Source organism: Scleropages formosus, chromosome 18 (assembly GCF_900964775.1).
Source record: "Scleropages formosus chromosome 18, fSclFor1.1, whole genome shotgun sequence".
In the NCBI taxonomy this organism is placed as follows: Eukaryota; Metazoa; Chordata; class Actinopteri; order Osteoglossiformes; family Osteoglossidae; genus Scleropages; species Scleropages formosus.
The window spans coordinates 16948915-16971142 of NC_041823.1; the positions used below are offsets into that span (position 1 = coordinate 16948915).

The window sequence follows — 22228 nt, forward strand, 5'->3', positions numbered from 1 at the left end:
CATTAGGATCGAACCTGCTGAGGATTTTTTTCATTCACATACCCTGAGGTTCTAAACTACATCAAATTTTTGTGCACCCTTGTAAATAACATCTGAACAGCTTTAGATTGAGCAGGGAAATTAGCTTTCTACTTAAAAAAGACCCCAGAAGTACAAGAACCACATCTGGAAAAGAATACTTGCCTACTGAGGCCCTTTAAAATTTTGCTCTGTCTTGTGAAGTACAGAAGTATATTTAAAACGTAATATCAGAATCATTGCTTTTTCCACATTTTCAAATACTCGGTTGTAAAAATGTTCATGTTTTAAGACATAGAAAACACAAAACCATACACCAGACCATCTGAATCTGTGTTTAAAAAGCATTTATTTGTGGAAAGTGAATTAATGTGGTGGCCCTGGGGGCGACAGACATACAGCAGAAGAAGAGTACCTGTCTGTCCTTGAGGCCAGGCTGCTATTCCTGGACTGTAACCATATTAGCTGCTATTCACAATGCTGCATCCTGTTTTTTATCCAAGGCCTTAACGCCATCAGGTCCCTGTGAAAGGAGCTGTACCCATTGATCATGCCCCCCTCTCTCACGTACACATGCACACAATGGTACACGGACATAACTCTTGGGAAGCAGAGACAGGCCCTTTGATCTATGTGGGCAACACAGACAAGGACATAAGGTACCAGGAACAGTCCTCAGTTTTTTTTTCTTTTGCTTGTATTTGGTTTATGCCCTAATTTTGAGGTTTCTGATTATGATGATAATATCTGGGGCTGGTGGAAATTTAATTTCCCTCTAAGGCGGACTCAGTGCGGGGCAATGGGATTAGATAAATGTTAATGTCCTCTGGTCCAGCATGGGGGGCCTCTAGTAGATTGAATTTGGGTGACAGCCTGCTGGTGTTGGGGCCATAGCTGATGGAGTTAGAGAAGAAAGAGGAGAGACGAGATGGGCATAGCAGAGTGGGAATGTAGGAAAGTTCTAACAAGTCAGAAAAATGTTTTATGCCCGCAATAATTTCCACAGTGCGACACTAAAGATTTCAGAACAAGTGAAGGGAAGGGGTATATTACTTTTTCTGTCACCACTATTTAATAACCAGCTGGACAATGCAAGATTACCACTTTGCACTAGAACTTTCACAACACAAATTCAAGTGTGTTTCAGAAATTGAACCTTGAATAAGCAATATTTTTCCTTTTTGTTGCATGAGCCAGGATCCTCTTAGTTCCAGACAAATTCCACTCCTTGGTGTGGAAAATATGAACAGAGACAAAGACACCAGAGTTACTGCAAGAAATAAGTGCCATGTTTTGCTTTACCTTTTGTCTCTGCCATTGTATCTGAAGTTGGGTATGTTGACGTTCTAAGGAGTTATTACTAATGCACCCACTTCTCTTTATATGCGGATTGTGTGAGCCCCGTTCTCCATTTGTTTGTGTTTGATAATGATATGTATGATCCCATGCTGCACTGAAAATTCATCTTATGGGTAATGGCACGTTTGTCATCGATTACCATCCTTAAGAATTATTTCTGATTTTCAGTGTGCGAGAGGTGTTTGAAGTGTAAGCAAACCATAATCTTCCGTTTTAGTTCTGCAGTGCTGTATGGAAAAACATCTTGTAAAACAGCAGTTAAAACAGCTGAGCTGCAGTCTTCTGAATGAGTTGTAATTTGGTTCCACAAGCAGACAGACCAGTCCACCTGAAGTTACACTTTTCCAGGCAAAAAAAAAACAGCTGTTAACAGCAGTCCAGTTTATTAGATTGTGAGGAAATTGGAGGGAATCTGAGAAAGGAATGATTGAGTTATAGCTTGGTGGCCATAGCAGTCACTAGTGTGACTTTCAAAAATAAATGCAGCATAATTTCAGACTTTGTTCACCCCATGCATGAGGCTTTATATGCACCATCTCTTTCCTTACTCTTGCAGAGATTGTCGACCGTGTGGTGTTGGGAGAGTGGCCCTATTTCCGTCCAACAATCTGTCTACAGAGCCACAGTGAGGAGCTGGGTCAGTTGATGCAGCGGTGTTGGGCAGAAGACCCAAATGATAGGCCTGAATTCCACCACATTAAGATCTTCCTTCGTAAGCATAACAGGTTTGTTTCCATTTTATCAAAAAGTCCACTCAGGCCCCACTCGCTCTTCCTCTTTGTATATTGGCTTTTCATTCAGTACACCATAATTATCTGAAACTATAACTGAACTTGGGAGCTACCAATGCTGCAGCTGTACAGCCTGCATGTTTTAGAGAATAAATATTTATTAGCTCTAGATCTAAACCTAAAATAACTTGTGAAATGGCTTAATCTCCACAGAGTTGCTTCAGTAAAACATACCTGCTGAGCAGATAACTGGGATGTCCTTCAGTTCTCAAGTACCAGGCTTGGGTACCATTGATTTAGCTGATCATCTTGACTCAAGACCAGAATTAAGAGTCTTTGAGTGGAAATCAGCATGGGTAGTTATAGCTGCTAGGTGTAATTATTATACTGATTGTTAATACTTTGTAAAGCCAGAGAATTGTGTTGAGTGAATTGCTCTTGACTGATGGATAGGTCAGAAACAAACCTACTGTATCATTGTATCAACCTGGATAGTAGTGCATTCTACTGTTGGCAACAGCATGTACCATCCTTCTGTTCAGTTCTGACTGCATTCTCTCCCTGCGCCAGAGGTAATGGCACCAACATCCTGGACAACCTGCTGTCCCGGATGGAACAGTATGCCAACAATCTGGAGGAGCTTGTGGAGGACCGTACCCAGGCCTACCTGGAGGAGAAGCGCAAAGCCGAGGCCCTACTCTACCAGATTCTTCCCCAGTGAGTTGCCTGACACCTCAAGAACCTGGAATGCTGCCTCCATGTAGGCTGCATTTCCAGCTTTTCTTCAAAAATCAAGTAGACTGTGCTTTTAACAGACTACATTTGATGGGGGCACTCATAAAATGTTATTTAACCAAATCAATACAGTACATGGTATGGGACACCCCTGCTCCACAAATTGACTATGCTTAGTTAACATTATTTTTGTGTATGATTACAAAAATATGGAATATTTAACAAAAATGTATATGGAAGTCAAGGGGTGCGGTGGCGCAGTGGGTTGGACCGGGTCCTGCTCTCCAGTGGGTCTGGGGTTCGAGTCCCGCTTGGGGTGCCTTGCGACGGACTGGTGTCCCGTCCTGGGTGTGTCCCCTCCCCTTACGCCCTGTGTTGGCGGGTAGGCTCCGGTTCCCCACAACCCCGTATAGGATAAGCAGTTCAGAAAATGTGTGTGTGTGTGTGTGTGTATATGGAAGTCACTGAGCAGATATTTAGAACCGTACTGTAGTTTTGCATACTGTGCATAAACAAATACTGCTAAGGTCGCAAATTTTGGGGCACACAGTTTTACCACTGTTAAAGCAGTAGTCTTTAGAACAGTATGCACTCTTTATATGTTATTTTACTATTTTGAAATCTAATCAGGTTGGTACTGCCTACTAACTGGGTCCTGTATTTGGGAACAAAAATACATTCACTGTGAGGTTTGCCCTTTCATGATCGGACAACATGACCCTCCAGCTGCGCGTCACTGTGAGCTACCATCCCAGAAGTTATTCTGACATCCACAAATATGATCCACTGTCTCTGTGTTAACGTGGGATGAGCATGATTATAATATGTCCTGTATGAAGTATTGGGTACCACCGTGGAGGCTATGTGCAACAGATATAGTCATCCCCCTTGTGTTTCTCTTTGCAGCTCTGTCGCAGAACAGCTGAAGAGGGGCGAAACAGTGCAGGCTGAGGCTTTCGACTCTGTCACCATCTACTTCAGTGACATTGTGGGCTTTACTGCCATCTCTGCTGAGAGCACCCCCATGCAGGTCAGGGGTCCTGTGTACGAGCGCTACTCACAACCTTCTCGCCAGGCCTGTTCAACCATTACCACTGAAAACAGCAAAATGTCTTCACACTACCGATACCAGTGCCCAGCCTCCTCCTCGGTCTGGAAATACGACAAATTTTTGAGTTACTTTACATTTCCTGTTACAGTATTTTGCCTGATTCTTGCTGACTTTCATCTGCAGGTGGTCACCCTCCTTAATGACCTCTACACATGCTTTGACGCCATCATAGACAACTTTGACGTTTACAAGGTGATGGCCACTATGTGCAGAGTTTAAAGCCATTTTCTTGTAAAGCAAATCATTCTTACTTGCCTTTCAACTACTTGAGTTAAATTTCTGAATGAGCTCTTAAAGCACAATAATGCTTGCACAATCTTTTCAAGCGCTCACTGTGATGCCATCACCCTTGTGACTCTCTGGTGCCATCAGGTGGAAACAATAGGTGACGCCTACATGGTCGTGTCCGGTCTCCCAGTGCGAAATGGCAAGTTGCACGCGCGGGAGATCGCCCGTATGTCACTGGCGCTGCTGGGTGCTGTGCGAACTTTCAAAATCCGCCACCGGCCCGACCAGCAGCTGAAACTGAGGAGCGGCATTCACACAGGTTCGCATGCTATGTCAAGTCTGCGTCACCACAGCGAACTATCATATTACCCTGCCTGTACCACAGTCCGCAGGCATGCAGTCTGTACATATTCTCCATCAGACCAAGGGGTTTGTACGATTAGCCCTGCCTGGCTGTGTGTTTGTTTCTAGGCCCAGTGTGTGCTGGTGTGGTGGGGCTGAAGATGCCACGTTACTGCCTCTTTGGAGACACAGTTAACACCTCCTCTCGCATGGAATCCAATGGAGAAGGTAAGGCAGTATATGCTACACGTCATGTGCACATCATATATCAGGTGCCTTTGTTTCCTGCATCTCGTGAGGGCTTTCATTTTGTAACTTCATCCATAATCCACAATTTGTGAGATCTTCACAAACAACAAATCAAATATTTGACAGAAAACCAGACAGGTGTTTGGCAGCTGTAAATGGTCATGTGCTGCATTTTATGCATTTTGTCACTTATGTTACATTATTATTATTTGGCTATGAATGTTAATTGTGTGTACAGCTTCAGAAACTTTCCTGGATAACACGGGCATGCAGGGTGGGGTCATACCAAATACTGAATGTCACATCTCATCCTGCAGCTCTGAAGATTCATGTGTCTTCAGCCACACGGGATGTGCTGGAGGAATTCAACTGCTTCCAGCTTGAGCTCCGGGGAGATGTAGAGATGAAGGGCAAGGGCAAGATGAGAACCTACTGGCTGCTTGGAGAGATTCAGAGCACCACGTGATGGAGACAGGGTGGGCTATGGACAGGAACATGCCAAGGAACCCCTCCCCCCATGCAGATTCTTCAAAAACACAGCTTTACATTTTCTTAGACACACTGACCGACTGAGCCTGTTCCCAGCTCATGCTGTATATGTGTGTTTCTAATGAGCATTTTTCTCATCCTCTTTGATCCTTTTCATTTGATGAGATTCAGACATAGTTTGACAATTTAGCGCTAGTGTATTGTACCCTGGCGTTGCCTGTGTGATGTGGAAGACTAACTGGGTTTCTGGAACTATGGACCTCTCCTTCTGCTGATTATGTGATGTAGCGTTTTTGCCATTTACCTTGTTAGTAGTATTTGAAGTCAGACCATGACAAACTGATCTGTACCTTTAACAGGACTAAAATAGATTGTATTGTTTTGTATTGTATAATTTGTCTCTATAGACCAGTACAACTTTCATGTGTTAGTATGAGATGATTTTGCCTGTAAAACTGAATTAAAATATTCAGCCTTAGGGAAAATTCACATCAGTTCACTTAATTATAATAGTTAACTCAATCATCCTATCTATACAAAAACTCTATGTCACTGTTCTCAGTACACAAAGTGTTATTGCTGTATAGCTCCTTTGTGCATTGCTTACAGAATTGCTTTATGGCGTCCACCCCTCACCCAGACCAACAGGATTATGGTCCTGATTGTATGCATCACACAAAGTAATACGACTGCAGTCACACACAATATCAGAACTAAAGTCCTGATTGTACAAATCACACACACCGAGTGAACTGTGGCTCTGATTGTACTCATCACACTAACAAATGGGAATGCAGCTCTGAATGCATGTAATAGCGCGGATCTTCGTCTGGTCTTCTGGACACCTTTAGCAGTTGTTTTGAAAGAAAAATCCCTGTACATTCCTCTTGTCATGAAGGTTCTGGACTGGGATTCTGAACTGTAGATGTCTTGCTAATGATGTACATACTCAAACTAAGCCTCAAGGGAAAAGGACTAAAAAACCTGAAACAATAGATGAGGTGACTGTGGTAGAATGTTTTTAAATCTTTACCAGCATTAGACCTTCTTCAGGAGGAGAGCTGTGGGTAGAAGGACATGAGTGAACGGTTTTAGACGGGTATACTACATACATACTGTACATACATAATATAAACCTTGGAGAAATGTGGAGCACCTTCTCGTCTTTGTAAATTCAAGAGAGTTTAGATTCTTGCCAAAATAACCTGCCCAGTGACAAACACCCTAAATATCTTGTGTGAGTTTCAATGATGTACAGCACTTTGTCTTAGCTTGTCAACACTGCAGCCTTACAGAGAATAATATGGCCAGTCCATCATGACACACAATGCTTTTGGTGTAAATAAACCTTGCATAGTGTACATAAGTTCTGAATGAGTGTTTAAATCACTTCTTTCATCTGGCAAAATTTTGTTGTATTTTTCATCTCTTTGAAGTAGTAAAATGTGAAAGAGGTTTTCAAGCATTTACCCAGCGTGAGATGTTTTCTTTCAGTAATGAAAGTCACTTCAGTGATGGGAGATATATTTCATTTTGTCATGTTGGTAAGCTGACAGTATTTTTTGTGGCTTTTGACCCCAGTTAGTCTGACTCCTAAAAAATGACATTTTGCACACTACTCTAGTGAGAGAAGGATGAAGAGAGATCTACCTGACTATATTTGGGGACTTCTAAAGGCCAAGTGCTTTCTGCAGTAATGTTCTTCTGCACTCAACCATTTATTGTGTGTGTGCATGTTGCGTATTTGACTTCTGTAACCTTGTATTTCTGAGTCTGTTTATGGCAGTGCTCTTTAAAGGTTCACATGAGGGCAGGTTTGTGTGACATTTATTTTGTTGTCCAGTACTGTAAATACTAGTATTTGCATTGTATCTTTACTCTTTTTTTTCTTTTTAAAAGTCACACTGAAATAATGTCCACTATCCACTCACATGACATATAAACAAACCTTCCAGCTTACAATTACACTTAACCCAAACCAGTACCATGAAAAAGCTCTATAATAGGGAAAGCTGGTAGCATAGTGGTTAGAACAACTGCCTTTAGTCCTAAAGGTTGCAGGTTTGAGTCTCCGCTTTGGCTGTAGTACCCTTGAACAAGGTAATTACCCTCAATTGCTCCAGTAAAAATTACCCAGCTGTATAAATGAGGTAAATAATTGTAACCTTAACATTGTAAGTTGCTTTGGAGAAAAGTGTCAGATAAATGTACAATAACATAAAAATGTTTAGTTTTTCATAAATTGGGCTTATTCATTACAACAGAATTTTTGCCCATTATGTAGCCATTTGCTTCTATAACACCTGTTTTATTTTATTCTTGAATAAAATGCCTGCATCAGACATTTCAGAACAGATACACACTTGCTGTCTCAGACTAAAGATTTTTGGTTCTTAAGCAGGATAGTAAGTAAGGTGGTAGTTGGATCCTCTTTTAATATGGGTACTATATGACGACATACTCCTTCCAGCAGTTCATTACAACAGTCATACTTTTTCCATAACAAACAACTACATACTTCCTCTATCGCATTAGCAGTCTCAACCAATCACAAACATCAGTTTAGGTAAACATAATTCAGTACTACTATTGATACAGATACAATACTGCTATTGTTAATTTAATTAACAATAAAAAAATGTTAAGATTAAAGTTGTTTTCCAATTTATACAGCTGAGCAATTCAGAATAAGTACCTTGTTCAAGGGTACTGTAACAGGAGGTAGGAGTTAAACTTGGGTCCTTCAAGTAAAAGGCAGCAGCTCTAACTACTGCACCACTTGCTGTCCTGTATTACTGGTAGTAAAAGTGTGGTTGTAAATCAGTGATGCTGGATTTTTTTAAGCTGACCCTCCTAACTCCCAATGTCACCCAGAGTGGTCAAAATGCCACTGTGAAGTTAACCTAAAAGAAAGGAACATACTGTTCCATATTAGGTGACACAATTCCCATCTGGTTACTGAGTATTTTTTTCATAAGAAATACTGGTAATCTGACACCCTCACAATGAGTATTTACTTACTAGGGTGATTTCAACTGAGGGACATTTGAATATTAAACAAATTCACTGTATAAGAAAAGTTTTCCCAATAGATGAGCCACAGTAAATTGAAATTGAGAATGAGCAAGAGTACAACAACAGGAGTCACTTAATTGATAGTCAGATTTAGAAAGCTTTGATTAAAAGTGCATTTGAAAAATGGAAACCTATCATTTCCTTCCATCAGGAAGGGTGCGCCATTGTCTGCATGCTAGAATTCTTTTCATTTCAGCACTGTCCTCGTTCGACAGAATGTTCATGTTGAGGACACTACACATCTATGATCACAAAAATAATAAAGGAAACCGCTCTTTTTGCAGCACTACACAAACACAGTAATTGTTGGCGAAGATAGGCACTCATAAGGAAATATCTTATTTTTTCATTGCATTTACAACTCGGGACACTTAGTTTGCACGTTTTATACATTTAAAGTTGTAGCAAACATGAAAAGATCTAGTACTATCACTGTAAAAGGGCAGGGTGGGGCGGGACGGGGTGGGACGAGGGGCTAGGGCGGGGCGGGGTGGGGCGAGGGGCTGGGGCGGGGCGGGGCGGGGCGGGGCGGTGTGGTGGCGCAGAAAGTTTGGCCGGGTCCCGTTCTCTGGCAGGTCTGGGGTTCGAGTCCTGTTTGGGGTGCCTTGTGATGGACTGGCATCACATCCTGGGTGTGTCCCCTACGCCCTGTGTTGCCGGGTTCGGCTCCAGCTTGTCGTGACCCCCGCTTGGGACAAGCGGATTCGGCCAATGTGTGCTATCGCTGTCACTTTACAGCAAGAAACTCTATGTTCCCTGGACTTGCCATCAACATCACCACTCTGGGTAGCACTAGGAGTTAAGAGCCTCACCAAGCTACAACCACACTTTTAATGTCACTAAACTGGGTTCCAAGTATTCAGCCAATCACACTTACACGGGTTACATTTTTCTCTTCCTACCTTTCACTCTAAACTTACACAGCTAGGGATCACCCTGTTCTTTCTCACTGTGATTTTTTTTTTCTTCCTTCTCACTTGAGCATAATGGATGTATTGTTGGGCCCGGTACTGGACGTCAACAGAGGTATGTCCCTCCACCACGATCAAAGCTCAAGACTGACAGCTGTGCTAAACTGTGCACCACACCAATAAAGCCATAGTTTATGAGCCATGCTCTCTGAAACACCTGCCGCTTTTGAACATCTGAAATTGTTGAATGTAATGTTTAATCCTAGAAAGGCTGGAAATGGAAATTTAAGTGTCCCTACACTTAGGTGTACATTGCGCAAGGGTGCAATATAGCGCCATTCATAGGCTTCACAGACATCTGGCAAATGACACAGAAAGAAGTGAACTGAACAGGACAGAGCCGTAACTCACGCTCCATTCAGCTGCAAAATTACAAACTGACATTTAGTTTACAAGAAAAGCGCTTGTTGAAATAAGCATAGATGGCCAGGTTATAACTTATGGGTACATTAATCATTAATTGTACTCAGTCTAGGGGATTATCCCTGGTAACACGATTTACAGCCTCCCCGTGTGGAAAAAAAAAAAAAAAAGCTGACAAACACTGTTCTCCCTGGAGTGTTTCTTTTCTTTCCCACTTCTAAAGCCACAGTTATTGAATAAACAACAAAATCTCAGAGATAATAAGCCAATAATGAAACGTGTGGGCGCTTGAGCTGCCGTTGTGTTATTTTTTCTGACAGCATATGACACTGCAATATGATTTCGTGACGCGCGAATCCCATCGTGGCCACAGGACTCAGGAGCAGTGCAGACACAACAACATTCGCGTCTTCGTAGACACGAGACAAATATTATTTCCATTATATTCATTTTGCCTATTTGCATTGCAGAATGATAATTAACAGCTGATGTGAACTGCCTCGAGCTCTCATTAATTGTTCGTTGTTATGAACCGCTTCATCTGGACTTGTCAGTTCTTGTCTTGTGTGCGTTGGGTTTGTTCCAGCCGACCTCAGAAATGAGCGCTTTCGTCACACATCTTTGTTACGCTAATCATTTTTAATCGCTTTTATGTGTGTGGTTTTATCCCTAAGACCTGTGCATACTTTAAAATGAAATACATTAAGCGCGGGATGCATATCATGTATGTTCGTTATAGGAGCGACGAGCAGGTTGCTTTGGACAAAGGGCGGGATACAGCGAGTCCCCTACACTGCGCGCGGAAGGCGGCGCGAGAGCCACGCTTCGGGCATCGCAACAGCGCCACCGCGTGGCCAGCAGGCAACACCTATAGCGTGTTTTCTGGAAACGGCTCCTTCTTACCTCGTGGCAAGGCCACTACTGGAGGAGCGCTTAATACTACAAGACCTTCTGTGGACATCTGACGTTACTGTTATTTAATATAGTGAAGCAGTGAAACCAAAACGCCACATCGCTGCAACAAACGCACTCTCACCATTGTGCGCTTTCGACAACGTGCGTTTCGAGGAGGCGTTCTTAAAACTGACACTAATGCCATTCAAGGGAAACTTTGATGCCTCATTGGACGTTTCACCGCAGCGATTCCGTAGGGAGCCGATTTTGTGTATTTCGATTGGCTACATTTCCCGTCGATCTTGATAAATGCGGCGCCTATTGGACAGAGCGGCTCCTCCCTCATAAGTCTGTGCCACTACTGTTTCCGCTAGGCCACCATGCCCTCCGGAAGATAGTTTGTTGTAGTTGAGCACAGGAATGAGTGAACGGTGTCTACATCCTGTTTATAAACATATCGTGTGGGTCACGCGGCGAGATTCCATAAAGCAGTGAACACAGGTGAACCCAACAGACCCTTATAAACACCGCTAAAGTGTCACAAAAAAGCCCCGGTGCGGTGTGAGAGTGGCAGAAGTGCCCGAGCGCGAGACGAGGCAGGCGCGGGGAGCGAGGAGGAGAGGCGCGAGGAGCCAGGAGCGGCGCGAGCCGATGGAGCCCGCACCGGCGAAGGGGAAGCCGCAGGGCCGGCTGCTGGTCTCCACCAGTCTGGATGCGAAAGACGAGCTGGAGGAGGTAAAAAAAAAAAAAGATGTATAAAAACAGAAAGAAGGAAGGCAGCGGTGTGCGCTGGCGAACACGAGCACTCCCGGTTCTACTACTACTACTACTAGCTTGATTGAGGCAGGAGCAGAGCAGCTCAGCAGCAGGGCCGTGTTGAAAGAGTCCCGATGCGTTCTGCTCCTTTTAGAGATAAACCTTGAAAATGTATCATCATGCTGAATGTTGTTGCGGCTTATTTCTGGAGTACATCTTGTAAACATTGTTGATCTCGTCCGTCGTGTAGTCTTCCTGTGACAGGACACGTTCCGGATAACATCACTTAAGTGCCTCGTGACGTGTAAATAACTTGAATGTCTACTGTTACACTTGGCTTTATGGGCTGAACACGTAAAATAGACTTTAAAACATCAATTTGTGTAAGTCGTGGAGAGACTGTACAGCAGCATTGCTCCTCTTGTTCAGGAAGGATGGAATTTGGGCTCTTGCCACTGTGTGTGTGTGTGTGGTGGCAGGGGCACTTTGTGTCTTTTTCTGTTTGCACGCGACTCCTGTTTTGTGCTGTTTGGGCTGTTTCGTGCCCCTCCTGTCCCATGTCACCCCAATGCTGTGTGTGACTGACTTTGTCTGTGTTCCAGCGGCTCGAGAGGTGCGTCGGCATAGTGACATCTCTGACCAGCGGCCTGTCGGAACGCGAGGCCAACGATGCCCTGACCGCCCACGTGAGTTTCCCCCTCTCCCTTGCCTGTCACCAACTTTAATGCATTGCATTGATGCACTGCCTTTGTTTACAAACATACAGCTTAACTGACTGCACCTCTATGGACCTGTCATGCATTACATGGGATGAGAACTTACTGTGTGCGCTGTTACATAATGTGTTATGTATTAATCAGTAGCATTGCTTTTTTTGCATGGTATAGTTATAGCTGTACTGATTAACATGGAGCACATCCACATTGTCTGTGACAAGATTTTGCTTTCTGTTGTATTGACTGAATTCAGTTTGAGCAACTGTTCTCTAACTTTGCTGTTCCCCTTTTCCCTCCTCTGTCCCATCTCCTTCCCATCCTCTTACTGTGTTGTCTCTGTTATTGCTGCTCCCTTTGTGACTCACTCTTTCCTGCTTGTCTTTGTGTGTTTCCTCCTCATCCCCCCAACTCTGTAAACCTCTCCATCACTGCTGGGTGGGACCTGACCTCCAGGTGTGTAAGGGTGCACAGCAGCATGAGGAGGTGTGCTTGGGACTCTTCACACTGCTGCTGACAGAGCCACCACAAGCCCAGCGGGTATGTTAGCCTGTTCTTTTCTTCACCTCTTGGAGCCAGTTTAGAAATTTGTGGGTCTAATACAGATTCAGTTTTGATTTAATAAAATATGGCCAAAACTGACTATATAACATAAGAATGACCTAGTTTCTAATTTTAATTGTAGAGTATTAATGGATAATGTAAAAACTTGTCTCTATTGAAATTGTACAACTGATTATTTGAAGGCAACCGAATTTTTTCCATTTCAGTGTTACCGGGACCTAACACTTGTTAATAGGGATGGTATGAATGTGGTTCTCATGAAGATCAACCAGATCCTCATGGAGAAGTTCCTCAAGCTGCAGGATGTATGCCGCACTCAGGTATTGCTGCATCTCCCCAAACTCTCTTCCTTAAGTATTGTGTTTTTTTTTTTTTTTTTTAAACAGATATATATGTCTATATCTGGCTTCCCTTATTGCCACAAAGTAGCCGGTATTTCCATTGCATTCATTCACTGAGCAATAAAGTTATATCTTGCAAGCATATTACTGATCCACTAGTGATCCAGGCATTTTTAATTAATCTAGTAATCTCTCTCCAACCCATATCTTCCTCCAGCTGGTGTGGCTGGTGCGGGAGCTGGTGAAGAGTGGGGTGCTTGGAGCTGATGGAGTTCTCATGACCCTCATGAAGCAGATTGCTGGTCAGTCCTCTTTGAACTTCAGACTGAACTCAACTTTTTCACCAAGTTTATTGCCTGTGGTCACTTTAATATGTTGGGTTGAAGCTCAGTTTTCATTAGCTTGGCCTCATTGGGTGTTGAGCTTTAGTGGAGACCTCTAACTAGTGCATGTTTATTGTAGGAGGGGACATCTCCAGCAAGAATCTGTGGTTGGCTGAAAATGTGTTGGACATCCTTGTTGACCAGAGGTACAGTGGGTTGAGAATATTACAGTTGTATTTGTTTTAATGGCATTTTCATTTTTATAGTTAAAGGTGTATGAATGTCACGCACTACATTCTAGGGAGTGGGTGTTAAAAAGTGGCATGCTGATCGCCATGTCAGTCTACACATACCTGCGGCTCATCGTGGACCACCATGGCTCGCCCCCTCTCCTGGCTCTGCGGCAGAAGGAGGTGGACTTCTGCATCGGGCTTCTAAGGGAGAAGGTGAGCCTGCGGAAGGGGTGTGAAGGAGAGAGAGTGACCTAATTACAGTACATAGTGTTAGGTCATTATTGCTGTGTGAGAAATCACTATGCAAGGTATTTCCGTGTGTCTCACTCTCCCTGAATTCCTTTTGCCAACTCTCTCTTTGTCCCGCTGTCTCTCAGTTTATGGATTGTTTCATCATTGGGAGAGACCTGGTGCGGCTGTTGCAGAATGTGGCTCGGATCCCTGAGATGGAGCTACTATGGAGGGACCTGCTGCACAATCCACAGACCCTCAGCCCTCAGTTCACAGGTTTGTATTTCAAGGGGAGTTTGCTTTCTGTCATGAGTCCATGAGTGCATGCTGTCCGGTGACCAGGACTTTTATGCTTTGTGCTACCAGGCGTGCTACAACTTTTGTCTTCGCGCACATCCCGCAAGTTCCTGGCATGTCGCCTCACGCCTGACATGGAGACCAAGCTCCTCTTCATGACCTCCCGGGTAATCTGGATTTTAACATGCTGGCCAGGAATCCCCTTAAAGTCAGGAAACAGTCATTGTGTGTGTTTTTTGTCACTCATTCATTCAGAAGGTACAGAGTGAACAGATTCCCACATCTGTACACTGAACATGTGATGTATCCTACAGTAATCCACTCTGTCATCAAATTCAAGGCTCCCAGTAACGCCTGCTTGTACATTTGCAGGTACGGTTTGGTCAGCAAAAGAGGTATCAGGACTGGTTCCAGCGGCAGTATTTGTCAACAGCAGACAGTCAGTCACTACGCTGTGATCTGATCCGCTACATTTGTGGTGTGGTGCACCCCTCAAACGAGGTGCTGAGCTCTGACATCCTGCCTCGCTGGGCCATCATTGGCTGGCTGCTCACCACCTGCACAGTAAGCGATGAGCCATCATTGCTTTTTGAAGTGGTCAACATTTATCTGCAGAGGAAAAAAAAATAGCCTTCATCTGGGCTTAATGTTGTCCGGCAACTAAAGTTTTTGTCTCTTTCTTTTTTTTAATGTACCAGTCCAATGTTGCAGCCTCAAATGCTAAACTGGCTCTCTTCTATGATTGGTTGTTCTTCAACCCAGAGAAAGACAGTATCATGAACATAGGTGAGTGGAGGGGAAAAGGTGGGAGGGGCCCAGTCACAGGGGGTCTGTCTCAATAGAGTGCTGTGAAGTAGTGAGTAATTGCTTCTTTCTCTCAGAGCCTGCCATCTTGGTGATGCACCACTCCATGAAACCACACCCTGCCATTACTGCTACCCTACTGGACTTCATGTGCAGGGTCAGTTACTGCTACCGCTGTCCTCACTATAATAACAGGACAGATAGAAGTTTTCATGTTCAGTCTTTTGTTCCATGCTTTGCAGTTCTTTTTGCTCGTATTTTATAGTACTCTTAGTGGAATTATTTTTTTCCTCCTTCATTGAGATGGGAGTATGTTTTAATTCTCTTCTACTCAGATCATCCCCAATTTCTACCCACCTCTGGAGGCAAATGTGCGTCAGGGCATCTTTAACTCCCTCACATTCATCATGGAAAAAAGAGTTCTGGCGTAAGCCTTCAGTTTGTACTCACATATACACAACACTCTATACCCAAGGAACACATACAGTGCACTGTCACTCATATACATAATGCATATACATCACACACTTTGTTTGTTTTATTCATTTACCAGTTATCTCTCACTTTTGTCCTTAGTCACCTCGCCCCCTTGTTTGACAACCCCAAGCTGGATCGTGAGCTGCGGTCGATGTTGAGAGAGCGTTTCCCTGAATTTTGCAATTCACCCTCCCCACCAGCTGAGGGTAAGAAGTGACCTCTTTTTCATCCTGTTTGGCTTTGTCAACCTCGACTACTGAATGTTTGTTTATTTTTCATAATGGCCTCCAGTTGTTTGGACAGAAGTACAGTCCTTTCTGTTGACTCTAATGCAAAAAAGGCAGAAAGCATTGTAAAAGCATACTTGGAAAACAGATTAGGTTCTGGGTCCCATATTTTTGTGTGTCAGTCAAGAGTCAGCCTTCCCGTTTAAGCCAAGTCTTATCCCACGTGCAGTGAAAATGGAAGAGTCTGTTACCCTGGAGATGGATAATCACGTATTAGAGAAGGAAGATGGTTGCTACGACAACACAGAGGCCACCTTCAGCGATGATGAGGAAGAGCTCAACAACAAGGGTGAGGGGGGAGTGCTAAACACTGTTTCCCTATCCCTGTGTTCCTGTTTCTATCTCCCTACATGTGGACAGTGCACTCGTATTGTAATCATTCAGCGTTCCTCTTTATTTATTCAACACAAATTCCATTTACACTGTTCTCTGCATTGGTTCTTTATACATATTCAGGTTGTATTTACATTCTACCTTCATTATTACCATGTCAAAATATTTTTCCTTTAAATGTCAAATGATAAATTTAACACATTCCAATTTTTTCTTCAAGGCAAAAAGCGTGAGTTCAGGTTTCACCCAATTAAAGAAGCCATCATTGATGAGCCTGCTGATATCACACCATTTGTAGACCAGTTAGATGAGACTTTGAGGGAAAAGGTACTGCAGCTGCAGAAAGAAAGGTGAGCTGGTCTAAGGACAAGGGTTTTCTTTTCTCCTCACTTTAGTAAAAGTGTGTTAGTCTCTTTTTGACGGAGGAATTGACTGCACACCCTTCATCTCTCTTCTCACTTGTTACAGTGACACAGAGATGCAATGTGAGGTGATGCAGGAGATAGTAGACCTTATTCTAGAGGTGAGTCACTTTCACAGCCAAATAAGAATATGAAACCTGTCATCGACCTTGATATTTTGTATTGATTTCATGTTCCTGACTATCTGGCCATTTATCTTTCACGTAAATGTTTTTATGTCTCCTTCTTAGGAGGACTTTGACTCTGAGCAGATGTCCACTTTGGCATCTTGTTTAGCTGAGCTTTTTAAAGGTCACTTTCGGGGTGACGTGCTGCCGGAAGAGATCACAGAGGAGTGAGTGTGTCTGTGTGTTTTTTGCCTGTGGTTCTGTATTTGTGAATCTGCCCCATGTGGTGTCTGTACATATGGGGAAGTGCATGGTATGAGGCAAGCTTCCATTGTGTGGCATCCATTTCAACTGTGATGACTGCAGATCCCTGGAGGAGTCCGTGTGCAAGCCTGTGTGCCTGGTCTTCAGGAACCTGTGTCAGATGCAGGAAGATAACAGCGGCTTTTCCGTTTTGCTGGATATGCTGGCAGAGCTGTACCAGAAGCAGCCCAAGATCGGCTATCACCTGCTCTACTACCTCAAGGCCAGGTGAAGCGCTGCTCCTCTCCTCTCTGGGGTTGACCTCTGTGTTCTTGGTGGGAGTACACCCAAATCTGACAAAAGGCTAACTTCAAGCACAGCAATGCATAATGAAGGTTCCCTCTTCGTAATATAACTGTTTAATGCTTAGGTTTTGCCTCATTGATTGGCTTTTAAATATTTATGTGAAACTTACGTATATTTGGTTTGTAATTTTTTATATTTTTTAAAAGTTTCAGAAGAAATGAGTCTCTTCCTGCAGTTGATGTTTGAGGTCTAAACATGTTCAAACTACTCTTATCCTTTTCCCATCCCAGCTTCAATCCATTCCAACTGTGTGATGTATTGATGTAAGTTGCGTAACTCTGAGATTACCTTCACTATGTTTACCCTCAGTAAAGCGGCTATGGGGAAGATGAGCTTGTACGAGTCATTTGCCCAAGCCACAGCTCTGGGTGACTTGCACACCTGCCTCATGATGGATATGAAGGCCTGCCAGGAGGATGATGTGCGGCTCCTCTGCTACCTCACACCTTCCATTTACAGCGAGGTTTGTTGCTTGGTATTTGTCGTTTTGGCACTGAGTTCATTTATTTGCAAAGATTGCAGGCTATGCTCACTTACCTCTGTATGTAGTTCCCTGACGAGACGCTACGAAGTGGAGAGCTCCTCAACATGATTGTAGCAGTCATTGATTCCACCCAGGTACTGTCATGGCCAGGGGGTTGTATTCAAACGGAAGGATGCGCTCTGTAGTTATGTAACACTGTACCAGTCAAATGTCTAACTTTATTTGCGCTCTCTCTTGTCTAGCTTCAAGAGCTAATGTGCCATGTAATGATGGGCAATCTGGTGATGTTTCGGAAAGACTCGGTTCTCAATATTCTCAGTGAGTCTCTTTGTCTTAGCACTGAAGTGTTTACTGGCATTGTTGCGCTCCAAATGATGGATGGGTTTCATGCACCCTCTGAACCTTTCATTAAGAATGAGAATGCATTCCTGTTTGGTTAATGACTTGTCTGTCTGGAACATGGCAGATGTGTGGCATATTTTACACGTGTGACTTTGCATTCCTGTGTGAGTTAATGTAAGTGCTGTAATTCTTGCCTCTGTGTGGCAGTTCAGTCTTTGGACTGGGAGACATTCGAACAATATAGCACCTGGCAGCTGTTCCTAGCCCACAGCATCCCCCTGGAGACCATCATTCCCATTCTGCAGCACCTTAAGTATAAGGGTGAGGCCCTAAGCACTTCATTTGGTATTTTAGAAATCTGTCGGTTCATTTTACAGTGCTCGAAAGAGCCAAAATGTAAAACCTACGTAAGTAGAAACTCTGCTGTCAGGTCACTGGTGTTCTGTGGGAGTTGAAATAAATCTCTTCTCCATCTAGAACACCCAGAGGCCCTGTCCTGTTTGCTACTACAGCTGCGGAGAGAGAAGTAAGTCTCTGCACTTGACATGCATATGTGTGTCTGTGTTTACATTTATTTAGCAGATGCTTTTCTCCAAAGAGACTTCCAACGAACTCTGTGTGCTGTTACCAGCCCATACCTTATTCACCAAGGTGGCTTACACTGCTAGATATGCTACTTATAATGGGTCACTCATCCATACATCAGTGGAACACACACTTTCTATCACTCACACACTATGGGTGAACCTGAACAGCATGTCTCTGGACTGTGGGAGGAAACCCGTGCAGACATGGGAAGAACATGGAAACTTCACACAGACTGAGCGGGGATCAAACCCATGTCCCACCCAGGCGCTGTGAGACAGCAGCGCTAGTAGCTGTGCCACCATGCCGTATATACCGTAAAAAATGCAGAAGCTAATGCACAGGAAGCAGAGGATCTATGATGCAAATCCATTTGCATATACCTACCTGTGTTCATGCATTCCTACATGCGTTGGAAAATCAGTTTTTATGTGATGCAGGCCCACTGAGGAGATGGTGAAAATGGTTCTCAGCCGGCCATGCCATCCTGAAGACCAGTTCACTACCAGCATTCTTCGCCACTGGGCTGTCAAGCATGATGACACCCTGGGAGAGCACATTAAGGCCCTGCTCATCAAGAACAACAGCTTGCCACGCAAGCGTCAGAGGTTGCCATAGCACATATACAAACAGGCTGACAGTACCCTGGTGACGTTATATACAAATGACTGATGCTTTGTCTTCATCTGCATTTCAGTCTGCGCAGCTCTAGCAGCAAGTTGGCTCAGCTGACTCTGGAGCAGATCCTGGAGCACTTGGACAACCTGCGGTTGAACCTCATGAATACAAAGCACAACTGTAAGTTGTGCTTGAGATGCCAAAAGCTGTGTTAATGCAAGTTCAGTTGAGCCACTTGCTGTGTTCTAACCCATCTGACCGGACTTCATACCTGTTCCTCTAATGTTGGGTCATACACCTTCTCAACCTTCTTTTCTCCCAGTCTTCACACAGACTCCCATACTGCAGGCCCTCCAGCACGTCCAGGCCAGCTGTGATGAGGCCCACAAAATGAGGTGAGTCTCTGTCTCTGGCAACCACCAAAGGTAGCAAGAATTCTGGTAGAATTTATATTGCAAAATGATAATGGCGAGCAGTGGGGGGTGCGGTGGCGCAGTGGGTTGGACCACGGTCCTGCTTTCCGGTGGGTCTGGGGTTCGAGTCCCGCTTGGGGTGCCTTGCGATGGACTGGCGTCTCGTCCTGGGTGTGTCCCCTCCCCCTCTGGTCTTACGCCCTGTGTTACTGGGTTAGGCTCCGGTTCCCCACGACCCCGTATGGGACAAGCGGTTTTGAAAATGTGTGTGTGTGTGTGTGTGTGTGTGTGTGTGTGTGTGTGTGTGTGTGATAATGGTGAGCATTTTTAAAATTGATAACTCTTTTGCTCAGTGTCAAACATGGAAATCATTTTAATTTCCTTCTAAGAAGGAATTTCATATAATGCAATTTTTTGGCTGTGACATTTGCTATCATGCATGGAATCATGTGATCATGCTGGAAATGTACAGGCTGAGAAAGGGGAGTGTTCTCAATTTGGGCTCTTCCCACTTTCTGGTGCCCAGGTTCAGCGACCTTTTCTCATTGGCTGAAGAGTTTGAGGACTCTTCCAAGCCGCCCAAGTCCCGACGCAAGGCACCAGTGGCATCGTCCCTGCGCTCCCGAAAGGGTGTGGCCCCTCCTGCCAGCAATGAAGAGGAGAGCGCCTCCAGCAGTGCCTCGGTCTGTGCACGTGTCTGGCTGGGTGTCTGTCAGTCTGAGCATGGCTGTTCTTGTGTCTCTTCAGCTCTGCCATATTGCCAGAGTAATTGTGTTACGCTTCTGTATAGTATGTACATGGGTGTGTATATTTGCTTCTTTAGATAAATAAGCAATGGTGTTTTCACATGCATGTCTGTAGGTCAGCATGCAAAATTTTGTGAAAGGTGTGTAGCCTTTTTTTTCTATAAATATCTCTGTGCGGACGTCCCTATGAATTGCACTCTTTATTTCCATTATAAATTCTTGTCCTTTATAAACCTTATTAGTCACAGTTAACATGGTCAATTACAGGAGGAGGAAGATTCCAAACCCAAAGCCCCCAAGCGGAAGAGGAAAGGCTCATCTGCCGTGGGTTCTGACAGCGACTAAGAGACTTAACCACCTGCCCTGAATGCCATTGTGATGTCACTGGAGACATGCCCACGGCTCACTCTGCTCACCTGGGCAGAGCCTCGGCCTCAGACACGTCAGCTGTAAGGGGTGCGTCTTCTACCCGGACTCTACCACTACTGGCCAAGGCCAGCTGTGGAGGCATGCCCCTCCCCCCACCTCTATGTGCTCATTGACTCACATGGCAATGAGCATGGCAGGGTTGGAGGGAATGGCAGCAAGTTGGGACGCCGAGAACTCTTGTCACCATGATTCAGACAAATGTGACTGACACAATGGACCGACAGACTCCGCTTCTGCCTTACAAAATGGATTGCACAAGTATCCAGGCTTCAAAGGGTTGAATGGAATCGTGTTGCTACACTGCCCCCCTTTTGCCCACCAGCACTAGCTTCTCCCAGACAGCAAAGTGTAATGCCTATTGAGATGTGCCACCTTCTAAGTCCGGGATCTTCCAAGATTCCATCTGTTCCAAACAATGACTGGAGACAGGACCTTCCTGCACTCCTCTTATTATAGTTTTAACAGATAAATTTGCTAAAAATGCCCACATAGTGAGGCAAGGTTGCTGTAGATGGAGTGAGATGCAGTACTTGAAGTTACTTACAATATCTGTGTTAACGGGATCATGGATAGACACCAATCACTTGGCCAAGGTAGGTTTCAGTAGATAAAGGAAGAATTCTTCAGAGGGCCTCTGGTGCGGGTACAGAGGCAGCTTGGTGCCCTGTGTGCTGACAGCTTTCTCTGCTGTTAAATATGGTGTCCTGCTATGGTGACCTGAGGAGCCCACGTTACCTGCCCTACAGACCTCTTAAGGGTATGGCTTAAAGAAAATGGATATCAACACAAGATTACAAGGGTTTTTAATTTCTTTTGATCAGTCAATTTTCATATACAAAGAGATCATAACATGCTGATAATAAATAAGGATTTAAAAAGAAACAGTGTTTCTTTAAATTGTTTTTGGTACAGGAAACTTTTTGTCTGTTCTCATTGTTCAAGTGCAGTGCCATAACAATAAGCAGAAGGGTTTAAGTGCACTTCACCTTTTCAGATCAGCTCAAAGGCATTCAAACTTCATTCCCCTGCCAGGTTTCTTTTGGTTTTCTGTAATTGCAAAGCTTTCAGTGGTAAAGGCACAGAATCAATACGAAATGTTTCAAATAACTATGGTGCTTTAAATAAAATGATGACAACTTTGTATCATAATATAAAATTATATTCCCTTGAGAATATCGTAAGAATGTGAATTACTACAAAAAAATTGATTTAGTCATTAGTGTGATTTTTTTTTTTTCATACCCAGGTGGAAAAGCAACAGGCTTTCATTCCCAGACATGAAAGGAAAACTCAGAGCAACTTTTGATCAGGATGCTGTGTGTCCAGTATAATACATGCCGTCAGTGTTAGACACACACACACACGTGTCAAGTGTTTTGAAGAACACGTCGTATGAAGTCCTGCGGACCCCTCCTTCTCCGGGTCCTCACCTCCTCACCGCCGCAAGCCGTTTCTTCAGCAGCAGTTTAAATCTCGCTCGGACCGGAGGCGCCGAGGCTGGCGGTCCGGTGTTGGAGCCGCGAGCGCTCGCGGGTGCCCTGTGCTCGCG

The 22228-nt window shown here is 44.2% G+C and overlaps 2 protein-coding genes across 5 annotated transcripts in view; both read left to right on the plus strand.

Annotated features, from left to right (window-relative positions):
* The window catches only part of npr1b (natriuretic peptide receptor 1b), a 73662-nt gene extending 66950 nt beyond the window's left edge, over window positions 1-6712 (plus strand). For all 3 annotated transcript variants that reach the window (XM_029259902.1, XM_029259903.1, XM_018764813.2), the window contains exons 16-22: window positions 1934-2102; window positions 2679-2825; window positions 3750-3873; window positions 4078-4146; window positions 4327-4501; window positions 4654-4752; window positions 5091-6712. In XM_029259902.1, coding sequence (XP_029115735.1) covers window positions 1934-2102; window positions 2679-2825; window positions 3750-3873; window positions 4078-4146; window positions 4327-4501; window positions 4654-4752; window positions 5091-5239 — 932 coding nt within the window. In that variant the 3' untranslated portion in view covers window positions 5240-6712. The remainder of the gene's footprint in view (window positions 1-1933; window positions 2103-2678; window positions 2826-3749; window positions 3874-4077; window positions 4147-4326; window positions 4502-4653; window positions 4753-5090) is intronic.
* A 4218-nt stretch (window positions 6713-10930) lies between these two features.
* On the plus strand, window positions 10931-21775 carry ints3 (integrator complex subunit 3). Of its 2 annotated transcripts, none has more exons than XM_029259904.1 (29): window positions 10931-11300; window positions 11924-12007; window positions 12491-12574; window positions 12805-12918; window positions 13157-13241; window positions 13402-13468; window positions 13564-13708; window positions 13873-14002; window positions 14093-14190; window positions 14396-14587; window positions 14722-14809; window positions 14905-14984; window positions 15163-15254; window positions 15404-15510; window positions 15761-15880; window positions 16145-16274; window positions 16393-16447; window positions 16577-16680; window positions 16820-16984; window positions 17372-17525; window positions 17612-17680; window positions 17789-17864; window positions 18096-18209; window positions 18366-18414; window positions 18914-19081; window positions 19171-19271; window positions 19414-19486; window positions 20031-20187; window positions 20518-21775. In XM_029259904.1, the coding sequence occupies exons 1-29, from the start codon at window positions 11217-11219 to the stop codon at window positions 20593-20595; spliced, it is 3063 nt and encodes a 1020-aa protein (XP_029115737.1). In that variant the 5' UTR covers window positions 10931-11216; the 3' UTR covers window positions 20596-21775. The 2 variants fall into 2 exon arrangements, with proteins under 2 accessions (XP_029115737.1, XP_029115738.1); XM_029259905.1 differs by having other exon boundaries at window positions 16865-16984.
* Window positions 21776-22228: the final 453 nt, after the last annotated feature.

Bases quoted from the DNA above. Each gene is read 5' to 3' on its own strand.
- ints3 (XM_029259904.1), top strand. From the start codon at position 11,217: ATGGAGCCCGCACCGGCGAAGGGGAAGCCGCAGGGCCGGCTGCTGGTC. The intron at 16,275-16,392 runs GTGAGCTGGTCT...CACTTGTTACAG, and splicing joins CTGCAGCTGCAGAAAGAAAG to TGACACAGAGATGCAATGTG. The intron at 18,415-18,913 runs GTAAGTCTCTGC...TATGTGATGCAG, and splicing joins CTACAGCTGCGGAGAGAGAA to GCCCACTGAGGAGATGGTGA.